At 44.7% G+C, this 22,597-nt stretch overlaps 1 protein-coding gene across 2 annotated transcripts in view; it reads right to left on the bottom strand.

The window, feature by feature from the left end:
* LOC141167121 (acetylcholine receptor subunit epsilon-like) overlaps nucleotides 1-22,597 on the bottom strand; it is a 109,462-nt gene that overhangs the window by 50,759 nt on the left and 36,106 nt on the right. The window contains exons 4-11 of one of the 2 annotated variants that reach the window (XM_073654487.1): nucleotides 19,410-19,519; nucleotides 19,015-19,170; nucleotides 17,905-18,005; nucleotides 17,517-17,717; nucleotides 17,143-17,257; nucleotides 16,882-16,996; nucleotides 16,419-16,677; nucleotides 15,977-16,110 (exon numbers count right to left, since the gene is read on the bottom strand). In XM_073654487.1, coding sequence (XP_073510588.1) covers nucleotides 15,977-16,110; nucleotides 16,419-16,677; nucleotides 16,882-16,996; nucleotides 17,143-17,257; nucleotides 17,517-17,717; nucleotides 17,905-18,005; nucleotides 19,015-19,170; nucleotides 19,410-19,519 — 1,191 coding nt within the window. The remainder of the gene's footprint in view (nucleotides 1-15,976; nucleotides 16,111-16,418; nucleotides 16,678-16,881; nucleotides 16,997-17,142; nucleotides 17,258-17,516; nucleotides 17,718-17,904; nucleotides 18,006-19,014; nucleotides 19,171-19,409; nucleotides 19,520-22,597) is intronic. The other variant, XM_073654488.1, reaches the window with a different exon arrangement.

The following is a 22,597-nucleotide window of genomic DNA, read 5'->3' as shown; positions in this document are numbered from 1 at the left end:
TAATGTAATGTATGTACACAGTGACTGCACCGGCAGAATAGTGAGTGCAGCTCTGGAATATAATACAGAATGTAACTCAGGATCAGTAATGTAATGTATGTACACAATGACTGCACCAGCAGAAAAGTGAGTGCAGCTCTGGAGTATAATACAGGAGGTAACTCAGGATCAGTAATGTAATGTATGTGCACAGTGACTGCACCAGCAGAATAGTGAGTGCAGCTCTGGGGTATAATACATGATGTAACTCAGGATCAGTAATGTAATGTATGTACACAGTGACTGCACCAGCAGAATAGTGAGTGCAGCTCTGGGGTATAATACAGGATGTAACTCAGGATCAGTAATGTAATGTATGTACACAGTGACTGCACCAGCAGAATAGTGAGTGCAGCTCTGGAGTATAATACAGGATGTAACTCAGGATCAGTAATGTAATGTATGTACACAGTGACTGCACCAGCAGAATAGTGAGTGCAGCTCTGGAGTATAATACAGGATGTAACTCAGGATCCGTAATGTAATGTATGTACACAGTGACTGCACCAGCAGAATAGTGAGTGCAGCTCTGGAGTATAATACAGGATGTAGCTACGGATCAGTAATATAATGAATGGACACAGTGACTGCACCAGCAGAATAGTGAGTGCAGCTCTGGAGTATAATACAGGATGTAACTCAGGATCAGTAATGTAATGTATGTACACAGTGACTGCACCAGCAGAATAGTGAGTGCAGCTCTGGAGTATGATACAGGATGTAACTCAGGATCAGTAATGTAATGTATGTACACCGTGACTGCACCAGCAGAATAGTGAGTGCAGCTCTGGAGTATATACAGGATGTAACTCAGGATCAGTAATGTAATGTAAGTACACAGTGACTGCACCAGCAGAATAGTGAGTGCAGCTCTGGAGTATAATACAGGATGTAACTCAGGATCAGTAATGTAATGTATGTACACCGTGACTGCACCAGCAGAATAGTGAGTGCAGCTCTGGAGTATATACAGGATGTAACTCAGGATCAGTAATGTAATGTAAGTACACAGTGACTGCACCAGCAGAATAGTGAGTGCAGCTCTGGAGTATAATACAGGATGTAACTCAGGATCAGTAATGTAATGTATGTACACAGTGATTGCACCAGCAGAATAGTGAGTGCAGCTCTGGAGTATAATACAGGATGTAACTCAGGATCAGTAATGTAATGTATGTACACAGTGATTGCACCAGCAGAATAGTGAGTACAGCTCTGGAGTATAATACAGGATGTAACTCAGGATCAGTAGTGTAATGTATGTACACAGTGACTGCACCAGCTAATAGTGAGTGCAGCTCTGGAGTATAATACAGGATGTAGCTCAGGATCAGTAATGTATGTACACAGTGACTGCACCAGCAGAATAGTGAGTGCAGCTCTGGAGTATAATACAGGATGTAACTCAGGATCAGTAATGTAATGTATGTACACAGTGACTGCACCAGCAGAATAGTGAGTGCAGCTCTGGGGTATAATACAGGATGTAACTACGGATCAGTAATATAATGTATGGACACAGTGACTGCACCAGCAGAATAGTGAGTGCAGCTCTGGAGTATAATACAGGATGTAACTCAGGATCAGTAATGTAATGTATGTACACAGTGACGGCACCAGCAGAATAGTGAGTGCAGCTCTGGAGTATAATACAGGATGTAGCTCAGGATCAGTAATGCAATGTATGTACACAGTGACTGCACCAGCAGAATAGTGAGTGCAGCTCTGGAGTATAATACAGGATGTAACTCAGGATCAGTAATGTATGTACACCGTGACTGCACCAGCAGAATAGTGAGTGCAGCTCTGGAGTATATACAGGATGTAACTCAGGATCAGTAATGTAATGTAAGTACACAGTGACTGCACCAGCAGAATAGTGAGTGCAGCTCTGGAGTATAATACAGGATGTAACTCCGGATCAGTAATGTAATGTATGTACACAGTGATTGCACCAGCAGAATAGTGAGTACAGCTCTGGAGTATAATACAGGATGTAACTCAGGATCAGTAATGTAATGTATGTACACAGTGATTGCACCAGCAGAATAGTGAGTACAGCTCTGGAGTATAATACAGGATGTAACTCAGGATCAGTAGTGTAATGTATGTACACAGTGACTGCACCAGCAGAATAGTGAGTGCAGCTCTGGAGTATAATACAGGATGTAACTCAGGATCAGTAATGTAATGTATGTACACCGTGACTGCACCAGCAGAATAGTGAGTGCAGCTCTGGAATATAATACAGGATGTAACTCAGGATCAGTAATGTAATGTATGTACACAGTGACTGCACCAGCAGAATAGCGAGTGCGGCTCTGGAGTATATACAGGATGTAACTCAGGATCAGTAATGTAATGTAAGTACACAGTGACTGCACCAGCAGAATAGTGAGTGCAGCTCTGGAGTATAATACAGGATGTAACTCAGGATCAGTAATGTAATGTATGTACACAGTGACTGTACCAGCAGAATAGTGAGTGCAGCTCTGGAGTATAATACAGGATGTAACTCAGGATCAGTAATGTAATGTATGTACACAGTGACTGCACCAGCAGAATAGTGAGTGCAGCTCTGGAGTATAATACAGGATGTAACTCAGGATCAGTAATGTAATGTATGTACACAGTGACTGCACCAGCAGAATAGTGAGTGCAGCTCTGGAGTATAATACAGGATGTAACTCAGGATCAGTAATGTAATGTATGTACACAGTGACTGCACCAGCAGAATAGTGAGTGCAGCTCTGGAGTATAATACAGGATGTAACTCAGGATCAGTAATGTAATGTATGTACACAGTGACTGCACCAGCAGAATAGTGTGTGCAGCTCTGGGGTATAATGCAGGATGTAACTCAGGATCAGTAATGCAATGTATGTACACAGTGACTGCACCAGCAGAATAGTGAGTGCAGCTCTGGAGTATAATACAGGATGTAACTCAGGATCAGTAATGTAATGTATGTACACAGTGACTGCACCAGCAGAATAGTGAGTGCAGCTCTGGAGTATAATACAGGATGTAACTCAGGATCAGTAATGTAATGTATGTACACAGTGACTGCACCAGCAGAATAGTGTGTGCAGCTCTGGGGTATAATGCAGGATGTAACTCAGGATCAGTAATGCAATGTATGTACACAGTGACTGCACCAGCAGAATAGTGAGTGCAGCTCTGGAGTATAATACAGGCTGTAACTCAGGATCAGTAATGTAATGTATGTACACAGTGACTGCACCAGCAGAATAGTGAGTGCAGCTCTGGAGTATAATACAGGATGTAACTCAGGATCAGTAATGTAATGTATGTACACAGTGACTGCACCGGCAGAATAGTGAGTGCAGCTCTGGGGTATAATACAGGATGTAACTCAGGATCAGTAATGTAATGTATGTACACAGTGACTGCACCAGCAGAATAGTGAGTGCAGCTCTGGGGTATAATACAGGATGTAACTCAGGATCAGTAATGTAATGTATGTACACAGTGACTGCACCAGCAGAATAGTGAGTGCAGCTCTGTAGTATAATACAGGATGTAACTCAGGATCAGTAATGTAATGTATGTACACAGTGACTGCACCAGCAGAATAGTGAGTGCAGCTCTGGGGTATAATACAGGAGGTAACTCAGGATCAGTAATGTAATGTATGTACACAGTGACTGCACCAGCAGAATAGTGAGTGCAGCTCTGGGGTATAATACAGGATGTAACTCAGGATCAGTAATGTAATGTATGTACACAGTGACTGCACCGGCAGAATAGTGAGTGCAGCTCTGGGGTATAATACAGGATGTAACTCAGGATCAGTAATGTATGTACACAGTGACTGCACCAGCAGAATAGTGAGTGCAGCTCTGGGGTATAATACAGGATGTAACTCAGGATCAGTAATGTAATGTATGTACACAGTGACTGCACCAGCAGAATAGTGAGTGCAGCTCTGCGGTATAATACAGGATGTAACTCAGGATCAGTAATGTAATGTATGTACACAGTGACTGCACCAGCAGAATAGTGAGTGCAGCTCTGTAGTATAATACAGGATGTAACTCAGGATCAGTAATGTAATGTATGTACACAGTGACTGCACCAGCAGAATAGTGAGTGCAGCTCTGGGGTATAATACAGGAGGTAACTCAGGATCAGTAATGTAATGTATGTACACAGTGACTGCACCAGCAGAATAGTGAGTGCAGCTCTGGGGTATAATACAGGATGTAGCTCAGGATCAGTAATGTAATGTATGTACACAGTGACTGCACCAGCAGAATAGTGAGTGCAGCTCTGGAGTATATTACAGGAGGTAACTCAGGATCAGTAATGTAATGTATGTACACAGTGACTGCACCAGCAGAATAGTGAGTGCAGCTCTGGAGTATAATACAGGAGGTAACTCAGGATCAGTAATGTAATGTATGTACACAGTGACTGCACCAGCAGAATAGTGAGTGCAGCTCTGGAGTATAATACAGGAGGTAACTCAGGATCAGTAATGTAATGTATGTACACAGTGACTGCACCAGCAGAATAGTGAGTGCAGCTCTGGAGTATAATATAGGATGTAACTCAGGATCAGTAATGTAATGTATGTACACAGTGACTGCACCAGCAGAATAGTGAGTGCAGCTCTGGGGTATAATACAGGATGTAACTCAGGATCAGTAATGTAATGTATGTACACAGTGACTGCACCAGCAGAATAGTGAGTGCAGCTCTGGAGTATAATACAGGAGGTAACTCAGGATCAGTAATGTAATGTATGTACACAGTGACTGCACCAGCAGAATAGTGAGTGCAGCTCTGGGGTATAATACAGGATGTAACTCAGGATCAGTAATGTAATGTATGTACACAGTGACTGCACCAGCAGAATAGTGAGTGCAGCTCTGGAGTATAATACAGGATGTAACTCAGGATCAGTAATGTAATGTATGTACACAGTGACTGCACCAGCAGAATAGTGAGTGCAGCTCTGGAGTATAATACAGGATGTAACTCAGGATCAGTAATGTAATGTATGTACACAGTGACTGCACCAGCAGAATAGTGTGTGCAGCTCTGGAGTATAATACAGGATGTAACTCAGGATCAGTAATGTAATGTATGTACACAGTGACTGCACCAGCAGAATAGTGAGTGCAGCTCTGGAGTATAATACAGGATGTAACTCAGGATCAGTAATGTAATGTATGTACACAGTGACTGCACCAGCAGAATAGTGTGTGCAGCTCTGGGGTATAATGCAGGATGTAACTCAGGATCAGTAATGTAATGTATGTACACAGTGACTGCACCAGCAGAATAGTGAGTGCAGCTCTGGGGTATAATGCAGGATGTAACTCAGGATCAGTAATGTAATGTATGTACACAGTGACTGCACCAGCAGAATAGTGAGTGCAGCTCTGTAGTATAATACAGGATGTAACTCAGGATCAGTAATGTAATGTATGTACACAGTGACTGCACCAGCAGAATAGTGAGTGCAGCTCTGGGGTATAATACAGGATGTAACTCAGGATCAGTAATGTAATGTATGTACACAGTGACTGCACCAGCAGAATAGTGAGTGCAGCTTTGGAGTATAATACAGGAGGTAACTCAGGATCAGTAATGTAATGTATGTACACAGTGACTGCACCAGCAGAATAGTGAGTGCAGCTCTGGAGTATAATACAGGATGTAACTCAGGATCAGTAATGTAATGTATGTACACAGTGACTGCACCAGCAGAATAGTGAGTGCAGCTCTGGAGTATAATACAGGATGTAACTCAGGATCAGTAATGTAATGTATGTACACGGTGACTGCACCAGCAGAATAGTGAGTACAGCTCTGGAGTATAATACAGGATGTAACTCAGGATCAGTAATGTAATGTATGTACACGGTGACTGCACCAGCAGAATAGTGAGTGCAGCTCTGGAGTATAATACAGGAGGTAACTCAGGATCAGTAATGTAATGTATGTACACAGTGACTGCACCAGCAGAATAGTGAGTGCAGCTCTGGAGTATAATACATAATGTAACTCAGGATCAGTAATGCAATGTATGTACACAGTGACTGCACCAGCAGAATAGTGAGTGCAGCTCTGGGGTATAATGCATGATGTAACTCAGGATCAGTAATGTAATGTATGTACACAGTGACTGCACCAGCAGAATAGTGAGTGCAGCTCTGGAGTATAATACAGGATGTAACTCAGGATCAGTAATGTAATGTATGTACACAGTGACTGCACCAGCAGAATAGTGTGTGCAGCTCTGGGGTATAATGCAGGATGTAACTCAGGATCAGTAATGCAATGTATGTACACAGTGACTGCACCAGCAGAATAGTGAGTGCAGCTCTGGAGTATAATACAGGATGTAACTCAGGATCAGTAATGTAATGTATGTACACAGTGACTGCACCAGCAGAATAGTGAGTGCAGCTCTGGAGTATAATACAGGATGTAACTCAGGATCAGTAATGTAATGTATGTACACAGTGACTGCACCGGCAGAATAGTGAGTGCAGCTCTGGGGTATAATACAGGATGTAACTCAGGATCAGTAATGTAATGTATGTACACAGTGACTGCACCAGCAGAATAGTGAGTGCAGCTCTGGGGTATAATACAGGATGTAACTCAGGATCAGTAATGTAATGTATGTACACAGTGACTGCACCAGCAGAATAGTGAGTGCAGCTCTGTAGTATAATACAGGATGTAACTCAGGATCAGTAATGTAATGTATGTACACAGTGACTGCATCAGCAGAATAGTGAGTGCAGCTCTGGGGTATAATACAGGAGGTAACTCAGGATCAGTAATGTAATGTATGTACACAGTGACTGCACCAGCAGAATAGTGAGTGCAGCTCTGGGGTATAATACAGGATGTAACTCAGGATCAGTAATGTAATGTATGTACACAGTGACTGCACCAGCAGAATAGTGAGTGCAGCTCTGGAGTATAATACAGGATGTAACTCAGGATCAGTAATGTAATGTATGTACACAGTGACTGCACCGGCAGAATAGTGAGTGCAGCTCTGGGGTATAATACAGGATGTAACTCAGGATCAGTAATGTAATGTATGTACACAGTGACTGCACCAGCAGAATAGTGAGTGCAGCTCTGGGGTATAATACAGGATGTAACTCAGGATCAGTAATGTAATGTATGTACACAGTGACTGCACCAGCAGAATAGTGAGTGCAGCTCTGGGGTATAATACAGGATGTAACTCAGGATCAGTAATGTAATGTATGTACACAGTGACTGCACCAGCAGAATAGTGAGTGCAGCTCTGTAGTATAATACAGGATGTAACTCAGGATCAGTAATGTAATGTATGTACACAGTGACTGCACCAGCAGAATAGTGAGTGCAGCTCTGGGGTATAATACAGGAGGTAACTCAGGATCAGTAATGTAATGTATGTACACAGTAACTGCACCAGCAGAATAGTGAGTGCAGCTCTGGGGTATAATACAGGATGTAGCTCAGGATCAGTAATGTAATGTATGTACACAGTGACTGCACCAGCAGAATAGTGAGTGCAGCTCTGGAGTATATTACAGGAGGTAACTCAGGATCAGTAATGTAATGTATGTACACAGTGACTGCACCAGCAGAATAGTGAGTGCAGCTCTGGAGTATAATACAGGAGGTAACTCAGGATCAGTAATGTAATGTATGTACACAGTGACTGCACCAGCAGAATAGTGAGTGCAGCTCTGGAGTATAATACAGGAGGTAACTCAGGATCAGTAATGTAATGTATGTACACAGTGACTGCACCAGCAGAATAGTGAGTGCAGCTCTGGAGTATAATACAGGATGTAACTCAGGATCAGTAATGTAATGTATGTACACAGTGACTGCACCAGCAGAATAGTGAGTGCAGCTCTGGGGTATAATACAGGATGTAACTCAGGATCAGTAATGTAATGTATGTACACAGTGACTGCACCAGCAGAATAGTGAGTGCAGCTCTGGAGTATAATACAGGAGGTAACTCCGGATCAGTAATGTAATGTATGTACACAGTGACTGCACCAGCAGAATAGTGAGTGCAGCTCTGGGGTATAATACAGGATGTAACTCAGGATCAGTAATGTAATGTATGTACACAGTGACTGCACCAGCAGAATAGTGAGTGCAGCTCTGGAGTATAATACAGGATGTAACTACGGATCAGTAATATAATGAATGGACACAGTGACTGCACCAGCAGAATAGTGAGTGCAGCTCTGGAGTATAATACAGGATGTAACTCAGGATCAGTAATGTAATGTATGTACACCGTGACTGCACCAGCAGAATACTGAGTGCAGCTCTGGAGTATAATACAGGAGGTAACTCAGGATCAGTACAGGATCAGTAATGTAATGTATGTACACAGTGACTGCACCGGCAGAATAGTGAGTGCAGCTCTGGAATATAATACAGAATGTAACTCAGGATCAGTAATGTAATGTATGTACACAATGACTGCACCAGCAGAATAGTGAGTGCAGCTCTGGAGTATAATACAGGAGGTAACTCAGGATCAGTAATGTAATGTATGTGCACAGTGACTGCACCAGCAGAATAGTGAGTGCAGCTCTGGGGTATAATACATGATGTAACTCAGGATCAGTAATGTAATGTATGTACACAGTGACTGCACCAGCAGAATAGTGAGTGCAGCTCTGGGGTATAATACAGGATGTAACTCAGGATCAGTAATGTAATGTATGTACACAGTGACTGCACCAGCAGAATAGTGAGTGCAGCTCTGGAGTATAATACAGGATGTAACTCAGGATCAGTAATGTAATGTATGTACACAGTGACTGCACCAGCAGAATAGTGAGTGCAGCTCTGGAGTATAATACAGGATGTAACTCAGGATCCGTAATGTAATGTATGTACACAGTGACTGCACCAGCAGAATAGTGAGTGCAGCTCTGGAGTATAATACAGGATGTAACTACGGATCAGTAATATAATGAATGGACACAGTGACTGCACCAGCAGAATAGTGAGTGCAGCTCTGGAGTATAATACAGGATGTAACTCAGGATCAGTAATGTAATGTATGTACACAGTGACTGCACCAGCAGAATAGTGAGTGCAGCTCTGGAGTATGATACAGGATGTAACTCAGGATCAGTAATGTAATGTATGTACACCGTGACTGCACCAGCAGAATAGTGAGTGCAGCTCTGGAGTATATACAGGATGTAACTCAGGATCAGTAATGTAATGTAAGTACACAGTGACTGCACCAGCAGAATAGTGAGTGCAGCTCTGGAGTATAATACAGGATGTAACTCAGGATCAGTAATGTAATGTATGTACACCGTGACTGCACCAGCAGAATAGTGAGTGCAGCTCTGGAGTATATACAGGATGTAACTCAGGATCAGTAATGTAATGTAAGTACACAGTGACTGCACCAGCAGAATAGTGAGTGCAGCTCTGGAGTATAATACAGGATGTAACTCAGGATCAGTAATGTAATGTATGTACACAGTGATTGCACCAGCAGAATAGTGAGTGCAGCTCTGGAGTATAATACAGGATGTAACTCAGGATCAGTAATGTAATGTATGTACACAGTGATTGCACCAGCAGAATAGTGAGTACAGCTCTGGAGTATAATACAGGATGTAACTCAGGATCAGTAGTGTAATGTATGTACACAGTGACTGCACCAGCTAATAGTGAGTGCAGCTCTGGAGTATAATACAGGATGTAGCTCAGGATCAGTAATGTATGTACACAGTGACTGCACCAGCAGAATAGTGAGTGCAGCTCTGGAGTATAATACAGGATGTAACTCAGGATCAGTAATGTAATGTATGTACACAGTGACTGCACCAGCAGAATAGTGAGTGCAGCTCTGGGGTATAATACAGGATGTAACTACGGATCAGTAATATAATGTATGGACACAGTGACTGCACCAGCAGAATAGTGAGTGCAGCTCTGGAGTATAATACAGGATGTAACTCAGGATCAGTAATGTAATGTATGTACACAGTGACGGCACCAGCAGAATAGTGAGTGCAGCTCTGGAGTATAATACAGGATGTAGCTCAGGATCAGTAATGCAATGTATGTACACAGTGACTGCACCAGCAGAATAGTGAGTGCAGCTCTGGAGTATAATACAGGATGTAACTCAGGATCAGTAATGTATGTACACCGTGACTGCACCAGCAGAATAGTGAGTGCAGCTCTGGAGTATATACAGGATGTAACTCAGGATCAGTAATGTAATGTAAGTACACAGTGACTGCACCAGCAGAATAGTGAGTGCAGCTCTGGAGTATAATACAGGATGTAACTCAGGATCAGTAATGTAATGTATGTACACAGTGATTGCACCAGCAGAATAGTGAGTACAGCTCTGGAGTATAATACAGGATGTAACTCAGGATCAGTAATGTAATGTATGTACACAGTGATTGCACCAGCAGAATAGTGAGTACAGCTCTGGAGTATAATACAGGATGTAACTCAGGATCAGTAGTGTAATGTATGTACACAGTGACTGCACCAGCAGAATAGTGAGTGCAGCTCTGGAGTATAATACAGGATGTAACTCAGGATCAGTAATGTAATGTATGTACACCGTGACTGCACCAGCAGAATAGTGAGTGCAGCTCTGGAATATAATACAGGATGTAACTCAGGATCAGTAATGTAATGTATGTACACAGTGACTGCACCAGCAGAATAGTGAGTGCGGCTCTGGAGTATATACAGGATGTAACTCAGGATCAGTAATGTAATGTAAGTACACAGTGACTGCACCAGCAGAATAGTGAGTGCAGCTCTGGAGTATAATACAGGATGTAACTCAGGATCAGTAATGTAATGTATGTACACAGTGACTGTACCAGCAGAATAGTGAGTGCAGCTCTGGAGTATAATACAGGATGTAACTCAGGATCAGTAATGTAATGTATGTACACAGTGACTGCACCAGCAGAATAGTGAGTGCAGCTCTGGAGTATAATACAGGATGTAACTCAGGATCAGTAATGTAATGTATGTACACAGTGACTGCACCAGCAGAATAGTGAGTGCAGCTCTGGAGTATAATACAGGATGTAACTCAGGATCAGTAATGTAATGTATGTACACAGTGACTGCACCAGCAGAATAGTGAGTGCAGCTCTGGAGTATAATACAGGATGTAACTCAGGATCAGTAATGTAATGTATGTACACAGTGACTGCACCAGCAGAATAGTGTGTGCAGCTCTGGGGTATAATGCAGGATGTAACTCAGGATCAGTAATGCAATGTATGTACACAGTGACTGCACCAGCAGAATAGTGAGTGCAGCTCTGGAGTATAATACAGGATGTAACTCAGGATCAGTAATGTAATGTATGTACACAGTGACTGCACCAGCAGAATAGTGAGTGCAGCTCTGGAGTATAATACAGGATGTAACTCAGGATCAGTAATGTAATGTATGTACACAGTGACTGCACCAGCAGAATAGTGAGTGCAGCTCTGGAGTATAATACAGGATGTAACTCAGGATCAGTAATGTAATGTATGTACACAGTGACTGCACCGGCAGAATAGTGTGTGCAGCTCTGGGGTATAATGCAGGATGTAACTCAGGATCAGTAATGCAATGTATGTACACAGTGACTGCACCAGCAGAATAGTGAGTGCAGCTCTGGAGTATAATACAGGCTGTAACTCAGGATCAGTAATGTAATGTATGTACACAGTGACTGCACCAGCAGAATAGTGAGTGCAGCTCTGGAGTATAATACAGGATGTAACTCAGGATCAGTAATGTAATGTATGTACACAGTGACTGCACCGGCAGAATAGTGAGTGCAGCTCTGGGGTATAATACAGGATGTAACTCAGGATCAGTAATGTAATGTATGTACACAGTGACTGCACCAGCAGAATAGTGAGTGCAGCTCTGGGGTATAATACAGGATGTAACTCAGGATCAGTAATGTAATGTATGTACACAGTGACTGCACCGGCAGAATAGTGAGTGCAGCTCTGTGGTATAATACAGGATGTAACTCAGGATCAGTAATGTAATGTATGTACACAGTGACTGCACCAGCAGAATAGTGAGTGCAGCTCTGGGGTATAATACAGGAGGTAACTCAGGATCAGTAATGTAATGTATGTACACAGTGACTGCACCAGCAGAATAGTGAGTGCAGCTCTGGGGTATAATACAGGATGTAACTCAGGATCAGTAATGTAATGTATGTACACAGTGACTGCACCGGCAGAATAGTGAGTGCAGCTCTGGGGTATAATACAGGATGTAACTCAGGATCAGTAATGTAATGTATGTACACAGTGACTGCACCAGCAGAATAGTGAGTGCAGCTCTGGGGTATAATACAGGATGTAACTCAGGATCAGTAATGTAATGTATGTACACAGTGACTGCACCAGCAGAATAGTGAGTGCAGCTCTGGGGTATAATACAGGATGTAACTCAGGATCAGTAATGTAATGTATGTACACAGTGACTGCACCAGCAGAATAGTGAGTGCAGCTCTGTAGTATAATACAGGATGTAACTCAGGATCAGTAATGTAATGTATGTACACAGTGACTGCACCAGCAGAATAGTGAGTGCAGCTCTGGGGTATAATACAGGAGGTAACTCAGGATCAGTAATGTAATGTATGTACACAGTGACTGCACCAGCAGAATAGTGAGTGCAGCTCTGGGGTATAATACAGGATGTAGCTCAGGATCAGTAATGTAATGTATGTACACAGTGACTGCACCAGCAGAATAGTGAGTGCAGCTCTGGAGTATATTACAGGAGGTAACTCAGGATCAGTAATGTAATGTATGTACACAGTGACTGCACCAGCAGAATAGTGAGTGCAGCTCTGGAGTATAATACAGGAGGTAACTCAGGATCAGTAATGTAATGTATGTACACAGTGACTGCACCAGCAGAATAGTGAGTGCAGCTCTGGAGTATAATACAGGAGGTAACTCAGGATCAGTAATGTAATGTATGTACACAGTGACTGCACCAGCAGAATAGTGAGTGCAGCTCTGGAGTATAATATAGGATGTAACTCAGGATCAGTAATGTAATGTATGTACACAGTGACTGCACCAGCAGAATAGTGAGTGCAGCTCTGGGGTATAATACAGGATGTAACTCAGGATCAGTAATGTAATGTATGTACACAGTGACTGCACCAGCAGAATAGTGAGTGCAGCTCTGGAGTATAATACAGGAGGTAACTCAGGATCAGTAATGTAATGTATGTACACAGTGACTGCACCAGCAGAATAGTGAGTGCAGCTCTGGGGTATAATACAGGATGTAACTCAGGATCAGTAATGTAATGTATGTACACAGTGACTGCACCAGCAGAATAGTGAGTGCAGCTCTGGAGTATAATACAGGATGTAACTCAGGATCAGTAATGTAATGTATGTACACAGTGACTGCACCAGCAGAATAGTGAGTGCAGCTCTGGAGTATAATACAGGATGTAACTCAGGATCAGTAATGTAATGTATGTACACAGTGACTGCACCAGCAGAATAGTGTGTGCAGCTCTGGGGTATAATGCAGGATGTAACTCAGGATCAGTAATGCAATGTATGTACACAGTGACTGCACCAGCAGAATAGTGAGTGCAGCTCTGGAGTATAATACAGGATGTAACTCAGGATCAGTAATGTAATGTATGTACACAGTGACTGCACCAGCAGAATAGTGAGTGCAGCTCTGGAGTATAATACAGGATGTAACTCAGGATCAGTAATGTAATGTATGTACACAGTGACTGCACCAGCAGAATAGTGTGTGCAGCTCTGGGGTATAATGCAGGATGTAACTCAGGATCAGTAATGTAATGTATGTACACAGTGACTGCACCAGCAGAATAGTGAGTGCAGCTCTGGGGTATAATGCAGGATGTAACTCAGGATCAGTAATGTAATGTATGTACACAGTGACTGCACCAGCAGAATAGTGAGTGCAGCTCTGTAGTATAATACAGGATGTAACTCAGGATCAGTAATGTAATGTATGTGCACAGTGACTGCACCAGCAGAATAGTGAGTGCAGCTCTGGAGTATAATACAGGAGGTAACTCAGGATCAGTAATGTAATGTATGTACACAGTGACTGCACCAGCAGAATAGTGAGTGCAGCTCTGGGGTATAATACAGGATGTAACTCAGGATCAGTAATGTAATGTATGTACACAGTGACTGCACCAGCAGAATAGTGAGTGCAGCTTTGGAGTATAATACAGGAGGTAACTCAGGATCAGTAATGTAATGTATGTACACAGTGACTGCACCAGCAGAATAGTGAGTGCAGCTCTGGAGTATAATACAGGATGTAACTCAGGATCAGTAATGTAATGTATGTACACAGTGACTGCACCAGCAGAATAGTGAGTGCAGCTCTGGAGTATAATACAGGATGTAACTCAGGATCAGTAATGTAATGTATGTACACGGTGACTGCACCAGCAGAATAGTGAGTACAGCTCTGGAGTATAATACAGGATGTAACTCAGGATCAGTAATGTAATGTATGTACACGGTGACTGCACCAGCAGAATAGTGAGTGCAGCTCTGGAGTATAATACAGGAGGTAACTCAGGATCAGTAATGTAATGTATGTACACAGTGACTGCACCAGCAGAATAGTGAGTGCAGCTCTGGAGTATAATACAGGATGTAACTCAGGATCAGTAATGCAATGTATGTACACAGTGACTGCACCAGCAGAATAGTGAGTGCAGCTCTGGAGTATAATACAGGATGTAACTCAGGATCAGTAATGTAATGTATGTACACAGTGACTGCACCAGCAGAATAGTGAGTGCAGCTCTGGAGTATAATACAGGATGTAACTCAGGATCAGTAATGTAATGTATGTACACAGTGACTGCACCAGCAGAATAGTGAGTGCAGCTCTGGGGTATAATACAGGAGGTAACTCAGGATCAGTAATGTAATGTATGTACACAGTGACTGCACCAGCACAATAGTGAGTGCAGCTCTGGAGTATAATACAGGATGTAACTCAGGATCAGTAATGTAATGTATGTACACAGTGACTGCACCAGCAGAATAGTGAGTGCAGCTCTGGAGTATAATACAGGATGTAACTCAGGATCAGTAATGTAATGTATGTACACAGTGACTGCACCAGCAGAATAGTGAGTGCAGCTCTGGAGTATAATACAGGATGTAACTCAGGATCAGTAATGTAATGTATGTACACAGTGACTGCACCAGTAGAATAGTGAGTGCAGCTCTGGAGTATAATACAGGATGTAACTCAGGATCAGTAATGCAATGTATGTACACAGTGACTGCACCAGCAGAATAGTGAGTGCAGCTCTGGAATATAATACAGGATGTAACTCCGGATCAGTAATGTAATGTATGTACACAGTGACTGCACCAGCAGAATAGAGAGTGCAGCTCTGGGGTATAATACAGGATGTAACTCAGGATCAGTAATGTAATGTATGTACACAGTGACTGCACCAGCAGAATAGTGAGCGCAGCTCTGGAGTATGCAGGATGTAACTCAGGATCAGTAATGTAATGTATGTATACAGTGACTGCACCAGCAGAATAGTGAGTGCAGCTCTGGAGTATAATACAGGGTGTAACTCAGGATCAGTAATGTAATGTATGTGCACAGTGACTGCACCAGCAGAATAGTGAGTGCAGCTCTGGGGTATAATACAGGATGTAACTCAGGATCAGTAATGTATGTACACAGTGAGTGCACCAGCAGAATAGTGAGTGCAGCTCTGGAGTATAATACAGGATGTAACTCAGGATCAGTAATGTAATGTATGTACACAGTGACTGCACCAGCAGAATAGTGAGTGCAGCTCTGGGGTATAATACAGGATGTAGCCTGTACTCTCTATCACACTCACCGCGTTGCTCTTGTTCTGCTCTTTTGTGCTGCTGGTTATGAAGTTGCACGCCTCCACACACTCCTTTATTTCCGGGGCGCAGTGAACCAGGTTCTTGAACAGTGGGGTCGTTACCCCAACGTCGAAGCCGTCCACTATAATACGGGGAGCAGAGTTATTCGGAGCCGTGTTATTCTTCCCAGCCCCGTTCATCATTTCGCTGCTGTCTAATGACTTATCTCTGTCTTTGACTTCTCGACCTCCCATCTCCTTCCAGCCGGAGACCATAAGCAGCGGCTCCACTTCAGAACATCATGGTAGAAGGTTTATCAATTAGCCCAGGGCGAATGTTAAGCAGGAGAATTGTGAGTGCAGCTCTGGCTGTGAGTGTAGTATAAGGCTGATGTGCAGAGGTGGAGCTGTGCTGTAGGCCACCCGCAGCTTCCTGCCGCCCCCTCCTTACCTATCTGCCACCTCCACTGCCCCTTCCTGCCTTTGGGCTCCTTTTCTTCACCTCTGTGGCCTCGGTCGTCCCTGTTCATCCCATGTCGCTCTCTCTGCCGCTCAAACATCAGCTCGCTCCGCGGCTTCCTCAGGACATATTCCTCCGCCTTCAGCATGATGCCGAGGGAGCTCTTCCTCCTCTCCCGCGGAGTGGCCTCCTCTTCCTCGCAGGGCTCGATCTTCATCTGCAGGTAGCGAGGTAACACCTCCAGAAGCCTCTGCAAGAGACCAAGCCGGAGGAGCGCTTGTGTTTTGCTCTTTGATCCGACCATTTTATTGATACAATTACTGACTTACGACGTTGTTACTGCGTTTTCGGAAACCAAAAAAACTACAATTTTGTCTTTTTTTTTTTTTCTTTTGGCGTTTACCATACGGTTTAATAGTAGGACATAACGGTAGAGCTCGAACCATTTCCTCACGTGTTTCATGGTCGCTGTCAGGCGGTGGGTGCTCGGCGTCCGCAGCGAAACATTGAGGACAATGACGCAGCTTAAGACGATGATGGTCGACACAAGCATCACAAAGATCAAGTACCTGCAAGGAAATGTAAATGTCATTACCCTGAAGTGCAGCAGAGGGCGCTGCGCCTATCGCACAACAACCAAGGGGTGGTCTGACAGCATGGCGCTGGCAAACTCCATGTAGCAACCAATAGAATGGTGACGGATGGGGTCACTTACTTTCCAATTAGTGGAACACTCAGGGAAGTTTCTGGGACCTTCTGAGCTATCAGGAACAGAAACACAACCTGTGCCAGGAGTACGGAGATGGACAAGGTGCACTTCTGACCGCCAGCTGGACAACGAGAGACGAAGAATTAAGTGGATTGTCCATGATTTTATGGTTGGACACACTGGTCCCAGTCCTAGCCATTTATGAAGATCATCCCTTTCACAGTCTGTTCTGGGTGCCACCAGTCTTTTGTAGAAAAGTATGATCCCTGAGAACCCATGCTATAAGCTAAATGAAGGTGAAGTTGCCCTCTAGGAAACTTTTTATGCCTATTTTGCTCTTTGGTCACACGACTATTGACCATCGCCAGTGGGTTCCTCACCTTTGGCAGGCAGAAAGTAGACGAGCACCACAAGCGAGGAGATGAGGACACACGGCACAATGATGTTGACTACGTAGAATAATGGCTTCCTCTGAATGATCAGGCCAAAGATAATCTGCTGGTACTGGAGGTCGTCATCCGTGTAGATGGTGTTCAGATATTTCCAGGCTGGGCAATGTTTAATGGCCCATTCACCATTTTCTGCAAGAGAGGGGAGTCATGGCAGACAACGATGTACACATGTCAGCCGCCCGTAATCATAAAAGCCAACACCTCTGACCTCCTTGTTGATTAGCATCCCAAGAGGAAACCCCATTTTTTCACAAAGACAAGATGAAACAAATCAATGGTCGTAAGTCAGGTCTGAGTCAATTGTATCCGTCAGTACCTGTGAAAGCCTCAGGGTCAATAGCAACCGTATCTATTGGTTCATTATTGTCACCCAACGCCAGCTGCATGTCCACTTCTTGGGCATTGTACGTTTGAGACCTAGAACAAGACAGCTTATTCAGAACTCCTCAAGATATACACAAGCTATGTTGCCAAAGGTGTGTGAAACCCCTAGCCCTCACTTTTGCATGAGCTTGATGGACATCCCTTTAGCATTAACATGGATTTGGGCCACTTTTTTGTTAGAAAAGTTTCAATTCATAGAAGATCGTCACTTTTATATGGGCTTCATTAATATCCCATGGGTGTCCAATTCATAGAAGGTCATCACTTCTATGTGAGCCCGGTGGACATTCCATGGGTATCCAAGTCATAAAAGTGATGACCTTCTATAGGAGCTTGATGAAGATACTATTGACATCTAATTCATAGATGACCTGCAAAGTGCTTGATGGACATCCAATGGATGTTAATATGCAGGTGGACCACTTTGTTAGATGAGAAGGTCCAATTCATAGATGGTCATCACTTCTATATGAGCTTGATTAATATTCCATGGGTATCCAATTAAGATCATCACTTCTACAGGTGCTTGATGGACATCCCATGGGCATCCAAGTCATACAACAAGTGATGACCTTCTATAGTAGCTTGTTGAAGATACCATGGGCATCTAATTCATAGAAGTGATGACCTGTATGTGCTTCATGAACATCCCATGGGGGTTAATATGCAGTTGAGCCGCTTTGTTGGAAGAGAAGGTCCAATTCACAAAAGGTCATCACTTCTATATGAGCTTGATGGACATCCCATGGGCGTTAATATCGAGTTGGGCCACTTTGTTGGATGAGAAGGACCAATTAATTCCAAAGGTGTTGGATGGGGTTGTGGTCCGTGTTGTGTTGCCACTTTAGTTTATCCATACCTTGCTTTTGACAATATAGTGTATGAATGGATGTATTGTGAGAAGAAAACGTATTGGGAAAGGCTCCAAAAAGAAGACCAATAGCAAGACTTTAAAACCCACCACAACTTTCTGGAGATGATGTTCCCGCTTGTTGTCACCAGAAGAAGTAAATTAGTAAACATGAGTCCAGCATGTCCTCACCTGAACACCAGAGTGCAGTTCTGCCAGTCGAAGGGGAAGTAGGTGACCTTAATGCTACATGCGCTCCTGAAGATGGCAGGTGGAAGCCAAGACATGTACCCGGTATTACTGACTAGAACGTTGGCGTAGTATGCAACATCAAACTGCCCGTCAACGCTGGAAGAAAATACGAGAAGGGTTACTTGCCCCTCCTTAATGTTTGTCATCTACACCAAGAAATTGAGATGCCACCGTTAGTCCCTCTGAGACCGTGAGCGCTGCCTTTTGTTTAGAGGTGGGTAACTCCTCATATCAAGCAACGCATGATTATTGATTGTTGATGAATAATCCCAGTGCTGCTCTCTTGCTTTAGAGGCGAGGTCAGGAAGAACTCACATGGGGTCCTGAACACTTACTTGTTCTCCAGTACGATTTCCGGCAGCCACACCATGTCAGGTGGGATTCGCATCACCTTGATGCCGCCATACTCTGAACTGTTCCACGTCATGCGAAAGTCATCCCACTCCTGATAGACAATAGGATGAATGCAATTAGTACTACCGCCATGAATGCAATTAGTACTACCGCCACATAGTTACTCTATAGGGAAAGAGAAATTCCACCTTAGAATAAATTTCTGACGGTTATTATTATTTAGTTTTCAGCTGTAGAATTCAGTGTTAATTCATTTCCTAATATGTATTTATGCCAAACAATTCTGTATAGACTTAGAGCTCCACTAGAGGGAGCACAGGAGCATACTGCATACCGCTCCACTAGAGGGAGCCCAGGAGGTTACTGCACACCGCTCCACTAGAGGGAGCTCAGGAGCATACTGCACGCCGCTCCACTAGAGGGAGCTCAGGAGCATACTGCATACCGCTCCACTAGAGGGAGCTCAGGAGCATACTGCATACCGTTCCACTACAGGGAGCTCAGGGGCATACTGCATACCGTTCCACTAGAGGGAGCTCAGGGGCATACTGCATACCGCTCCACTAGAGGGAGCCCAGGAGGTTACTGCATACCGCTCCACTAGAGGGAGCTCAGGACCATACTGCATACCGCTCCACTAGAGGGAGCTCAGGAGCATACTGCATACCGCTCCACTAGAGGGAGCTCAGGAGCATACAGCGTACCGCTCCACTAGAGGGAGCTCAGGAGCATACTGCATACCATTCCACTAGAGTGAGCTCAAGAGCATACTGCATACTGTTCCACTAGAGGGAGCTCAGGAGCATACTGCATACCACTCCACTAGAGGGAGCTCAGGAGCATACTGCATACCGTGCACTAGAGGGAGCACAGGAACATACTGCATACCATCCACTAGAGGGAGCTCAGGAGCATACTGCATACTGTTCCTCAGTCTAGAGGGAGCTCCGAAGCATACTGCATACCGTTCCACTAGAGGGAGCTCAGGAGCATACTGCATACCGTTCCACTAGAGTGAGCTCAAGAGCATACTGCATACCGCTCCACTAGAGGGAGCTCAGGAGCATACTGCATACCATTCCACTAGGGGGAGCTCAGGAACATACTGCATACCATCCACTAGAGGGAGCTCAGGAGCATACTGCATACCGTTCCACTAGGGGGAGCTCAGGAGCATACTGCATACAGTTCCTCTAGAGGGAGCTCAGAAGCATACTGAATACCGTCCACTAGAGGGAGCTCAGGAGCATACTGCATACCATCCACTAGAGGGAGCTCAAGAGCATACTGCATACCGTTCCACTAGAGGGAGCTGGGGAGCATAATGCATACCGTCCACTAGAGGGAGCTCAAGAGCATACTGCATACTGCTCCACTAGAGGGAGCTCAGGAGCATACTGCATACCGTCCACTAGAGGGAGCTCAAGAGCATACTGCATACTGTTCCACTAGAGGGAGCTCAGGAGCATACTGCATACCGTCCATTAGAGGGAGCTCAGGAGCATACTGCATACCGTCCACTAGAGGGAGCTCAGGAGCATACTGCATACCGTCCACTAGAGGGAGCACAGGAACATACTGCATATCATCCACTAGAGGGAGTTCAGGAGCATACTGCATACCGCTCAACTAGAGGGAGCTCAGGAGCATACTGCTCCACTAGAGCAGGGTTCCCCAACTCCAGTCCTCAAGGCCCACCAACAGGTCATGTTTTCAGGATTTCCTTAGTATTGCACAGGTGATGTAACTATTGCCTGTGCTGATGATGGAATTATCACCTGTGCAATACTAAGGAAATCCTGAAAACATGACCTGTTGGTGGGCCTTGAGGACTGGAGTTGGGGAACCCTGCACTAGAGGGAGCTCAGGAGCATACTGCATACCGCTCCACTAGAGGGAGCTCAGAAGCATACTGCATACCGCTCCACTAGAGGGAGCACAGGAGCATACTGCATACCGTCCACTAGAGGGAGCTCAGAAGCATACTGCATACCGCTCCACTAGAGGGAGCTCAGGAGCATACTGCATACCGCTCCACTAGAGGGAGCTCAGGAGCATACTGCATACCGTCCACTAGAGGGAGCTCAGGAGCATACAGCGTACCGCTCCACTAGAGGGAGCTCAGGAGCATACTGCATACCATTCCACTAGAGTGAGCTCAAGAGCATACTGCATACTGTTCCACTAGAGGGAGCTCAGAAGCATACTGCATACCGCTCCACTAGAGGGAGCTCAGGAGCATACTGCATACCGCTCCACTAGAGGGAGCTCAGGAGCATACTGCATACCGTCCACTAGAGGGAGCTCAGGAGCATACAGCATACCGCTCCACTAGAGGGGGCTCAGGAGCATACTGCATACCGTTCCACTAGGGGGAGCTCAGGAGCATACTGCATACCACTCCACTAGAGGGAGCTCAGGAGCATACTGCATACCGCTCCACTAGAGGGAGCACAAGAGCATATTGCATACCGCTCCACTAGAGGGAGCTGAGGAGCATACTGCATACCGCTCCACTAGAGGGAGCTCAGGAGCATACTGCATGCCGCTCCACTAGAGGGAGCTCAGGAGCATACTGCATGCCGCTCCACTAGAGGGAGCTCAGGAGCATACTGCATGCCGCTTCACTAGAGGGAGCTCAGGAGCATACTGCATGCCGCTCCACTAGAGGGAGCTCAGGAGCATACTGCATACCGCTCCACTAGAGGGAGCTCAGGAGCATACTGCACACCGCTCCACTAGAGGGAGCTCAGGAGCATACTGCTTGCCATTCCACTAGAGGGAGCTCAGGAGCATACTGCATGCCGCTCCACTAGAGGGAGCTCAGGAGCATACTGCATACCGCTCCACTAGAGGGAGCTCAGGAGCATACTGCATACCGCTCCACTAGAGGGAGCTCAGGAGCATACTGCATACCGCTCCTCTAGAGGGAGCTCAGGAGCATACTGCATACCGCTCCACTAGAGGGAGTTCAGGAGCATACTTCATACCTCTCCACTAGAGGGAGCTGAGGAGCATACTGCATACCGTTCCACTAGAGTGAGCTCAAGAGCATACTGCATACCGCTCCACTAGAGGGAGCTCAGGAGCATACTGCATACCATTCCACTAGGGGGAGCTCAGGAACATACTGCATACCATCCACTAGAGGGAGCTCAGGAGCATACTG

This window comes from Phyllobates terribilis, unplaced genomic scaffold (assembly GCF_046119375.1).
Source record: "Phyllobates terribilis strain yellow unplaced genomic scaffold, ASM4611937v1 Scaffold_11__3_contigs__length_659146591, whole genome shotgun sequence".
Classification (NCBI taxonomy): Eukaryota; Metazoa; Chordata; class Amphibia; order Anura; family Dendrobatidae; genus Phyllobates; species Phyllobates terribilis.
The sequence above is the reverse complement of the archived record's forward strand: the minus strand, read 5'-3'. Positions and strand labels throughout refer to the sequence as shown.